General features: G+C 42.2%; 1 protein-coding gene across 1 annotated transcript; it reads right to left on the reverse strand.

Annotated features, from left to right (window-relative positions):
* Positions 1–1,607: 1,607 nt before the first annotated feature.
* On the reverse strand, positions 1,608–2,720 carry LOC104949534 (DNA-directed RNA polymerase I subunit RPA1-like; the record flags this gene model as incomplete). Its single annotated transcript, XM_010775901.1, has 3 exons — positions 1,608–1,880; positions 1,978–2,119; positions 2,603–2,720. Coding segments are annotated over 3 exons (527 nt in total), but the record flags the coding sequence as incomplete, so codon positions are not given.
* Positions 2,721–3,516: the final 796 nt, after the last annotated feature.

Consider the following 3,516-nt stretch of genomic DNA (forward strand, 5'->3'; position numbering starts at 1 on the left):
CTCCCAAAAAGATTTTTTTACTCACTATATCAACAGCCCCACCAAAAATATTTCCCACCAGCCGCCACTGACATTATGACTTGGGTCGACTTGAGTGAGGTGGCGTTCGGCAGCAAATAGATGTTTCAAACGGTATATTATATGTTCGGTGTAAAATGCAGCCCGAGCCGGTAGACGCTCGCAAAGTGCCGCGACGTGCGCGCAAGTGCAAAACAAGGGCTGCATACATGACACATTGTGCAAATGGCACATTTTGAGATCGGATACAGGACGCGTTTGTAAATGTCCGACGTTGTTTCCATAGTGAGCTAAGTTAACAATATATCATCATACATAAACATTTTCCGGGACTAAATACTTGACTTATTGAATAAAGTTTGCTATATTCACTAACTAGTTTGGCAATATTATTCCGTGCATGTGTTAAAAACCTTATTTCCATTTGATTCATTGGATTACTCGCGTGAATGTTTAGCACGTAAATGCTTTCGTTTTTAAAACCGTCCGACCTCGACTACAAAACCATCAACCAGTTGCATAGGATTAAAAAATGTCAACACTCACTCACCCCGTCTTAAACATTTCCAAAGAAGTGCCTCTGTCTCTCGTTGTGCTGGATGAAGTCACTGGCGACGAGTCGAAACACTCGCGACGAGTAAACCCAAAATAGTCCCAAACAGGCGCAGAGGCATTTTTCTTTTTTACTAGTTGTCCGAGTTCGGGGCCGGCAAATGCTGCCGCCATCTTGCTCAGCTCAGCTCTGTGCTGAGCTCTGAGAGCGGGAAAGACGGACTGCCCTCCCCTGCCCTCTGCTGGCGCGTGCTGTGCATTACAACCAATGTCGTCCCTGTCAAAACTCCGTGTCAGTGTAATAGAATGAAACGCATCTGTGATTTGGCGCACAGTCTGTGACGTCACGGTATTGAAAATCATACCGACGGTATTTCGAAATACCCTGGTATACCGTAATACCGTCATACCGCCCAAGCCTACTCAACTGTATATTAATATTCACAAATAACTTCATACAGTTTGATTTGGTTGTATGGCTTCGCGGAGTACAATATCTGGAAAGGGCTACATCATATCGGTTCATCAACACAGAACTGAAATAAATGTTTTTCTTTGCGTACCCGGTACCGGGAAATCGGTGGTGGCTCTTACTCGGAGCTGAGTTTCAGTTCCCAACCTTAGTCCCGATAAAATACGTGCTTTTTGACAAATTGTTGCGTTTGATATTGCGAACACAAACAAACAACCTGCCACTGAGTGCAAACATTTAGCAAGAGGTCACTGCCCTATAGAAAGCCTTAGATCACGCGAGAGAAAAGTTATCCACTACTAAAATAAGGTTAGTGTTTAATATATATTAGTTTTTTTTCTCCCATAAATCTTGTATCGGTTGCTTCCCCTTCTCGGCTTGCATACATTTTATTAAATCAGAATACAAATATATATGTTTTCAATAACCCTATTCATATTATAATGAATATCTTTGTAATGTAGCATTATCGGAGAGAGACATAAGACAAAAATAAGAATTCTTTATTTATCCATGGGGAAAATTGGGTCATTTGATTGAATGGATTTCAATCACTGATGTAGTTATCTTGCTATGTAGTCCCATTCAATTGGATACTGTGGTGATTTATTGATGAATTGGTCAGAGAAAGCAAGAGAAACATAGTAATCTGATGTTGGTCAAAGTCGCAGGATACCTGTCTGATTCCGGGGTATTTCTCCGACATCATTTTGTCCATGTCGCTGTCAAAGACGATGTTGACGTGTGTCTGCAGCCGCACCCAGATGTTGTAGAGTTTATCTGTGACCGTCAGCCCAGGGATCCCCGTCAGAAACGCTTGGTCCATCTGTTCTGGAGCCTGAGGGAAAAAAAGGGAATTGCATGTGTGCAACCTTCCCTATAATACACAACTATAAAAAAAAAAGGGAATCAGAACTGTTAGCACTTCCTCTTACCTCTTCCTCCTTATCAATCTTCTCCCCCGCAATGAGAGCCAGCAGTTTCCGGATGATTGCAGAGTCCTTCATTACCGCCTGCATGTTGACTGTCTGACCGTTGGTGAACATCTGGTCACCGATGCGATTGATTGGACGATACCTGTGGAGAAGAACGGGTTTAATAAAGCAATAAGGTCATATCAATAGTTTGGTGCAGTTATGCCATATTTTTGTTTTCCATCGGATTTTGGAGCATTGCAGAAAATACAAACACAATGTTTATGATACTTACACGTTTTGTTCAGCAAACTACATCACATGACTCCACGTCATCACCGCTAAGCTAAAGGTGGCTAATACTCGGTGTGATTACGTTTAATTGTCTAACTTAGCAACTGCTGTTTTTATGACTTGTAGAAGCTTCAGATATTCACCAGAGGAGTGTTTACTGATGGTTTTTTGTCGTAGAATAAAACGCGAAAATCTCTTCAGCTTGCGTAAACCACAGATCTTACATTAGGCATCCAAACAAAAGAAACAGGATTTACTCCTGCACTATATTGCTATTTTAAATAACATTTGTATGTATTGTGCATCCCTACTACCAGTGTGTTCAGAGTGTGTGTGTGTGTTCAGGCTGTACCTGCAGGGTGGGACCACCAGCAGCTCGAGGAAGAAGTGGTCAGAATAGAAGCCTTCCTCTGCTGCCAGTGATAGCTTCCCCTCCTCCACTCCTGAGAACAGGCACTTCAAGAAGAAACCTGGAAGCAGGAGAGACGATATGAAGCAGATTTTAAAATGCATTCCTTCTAACAGAAAAATGGAAATCAGGTTTTTGCCTCTCTTTTTTTTGCAGCTCTGACATTTCGGGTGCATTTCTTAATAACTACAAAAAAAAGGTAAAAACTCAGATCTGATAGATTCAAGACAAAAATTGGTCATGAAAAGGGGGGTTATAAGTCTTACACTGAACAAAAATATAAACGCAACACTTTTGTTTTTGCTCCCATTTTTCATGAGATGAAATCAAAGATCTAAAAAATTTTCTACATACACAAAATAACCATTTCTCTCAAATATTGTTCACAAATCTGAAAAAATCTGTGATAGTGAGCACTTCTCCTTTGCCGAGATAATCCATCCCACCTCACAGGTGTGGCATATCAAGATGCTAATTAGACAGCATGATTATTGCACAGGTGTGCCTTAGGCTGGCCACAATAAAAGGCCACTCTGAAACGTGCATTTTTGCTTTATTGGGGGGGTCTAGGGGGGGGTCCGAAAACCAGTCAGTATCTGGTGTGAGGGTTAGGGTTAGGGTAATTTTGTGAATCGAGTGGCCCATGGTGGTGGTGGGGTTATGGTATGGTCAGGCGTATGTTATGGACGATGAACACAGGCCACTCGATTCACAACATTACCCTAACCCTAACCCTAAACCTAATCCTAACCCTCACACCAGATACTGACTGGTTTTCGGACCCCCCCAGACCCCCCCAATAAAGCAAAACTGCACGTTTCAGAGTGGCCTTGTATTGTGGCCAGCCTAAGGCACAC

This window comes from Notothenia coriiceps, unplaced genomic scaffold (assembly GCF_000735185.1).
Source record: "Notothenia coriiceps isolate Sejong01 unplaced genomic scaffold, NC01 NC01_scaffold00016427, whole genome shotgun sequence".
Taxonomy (NCBI): domain Eukaryota; kingdom Metazoa; phylum Chordata; class Actinopteri; order Perciformes; family Nototheniidae; genus Notothenia; species Notothenia coriiceps.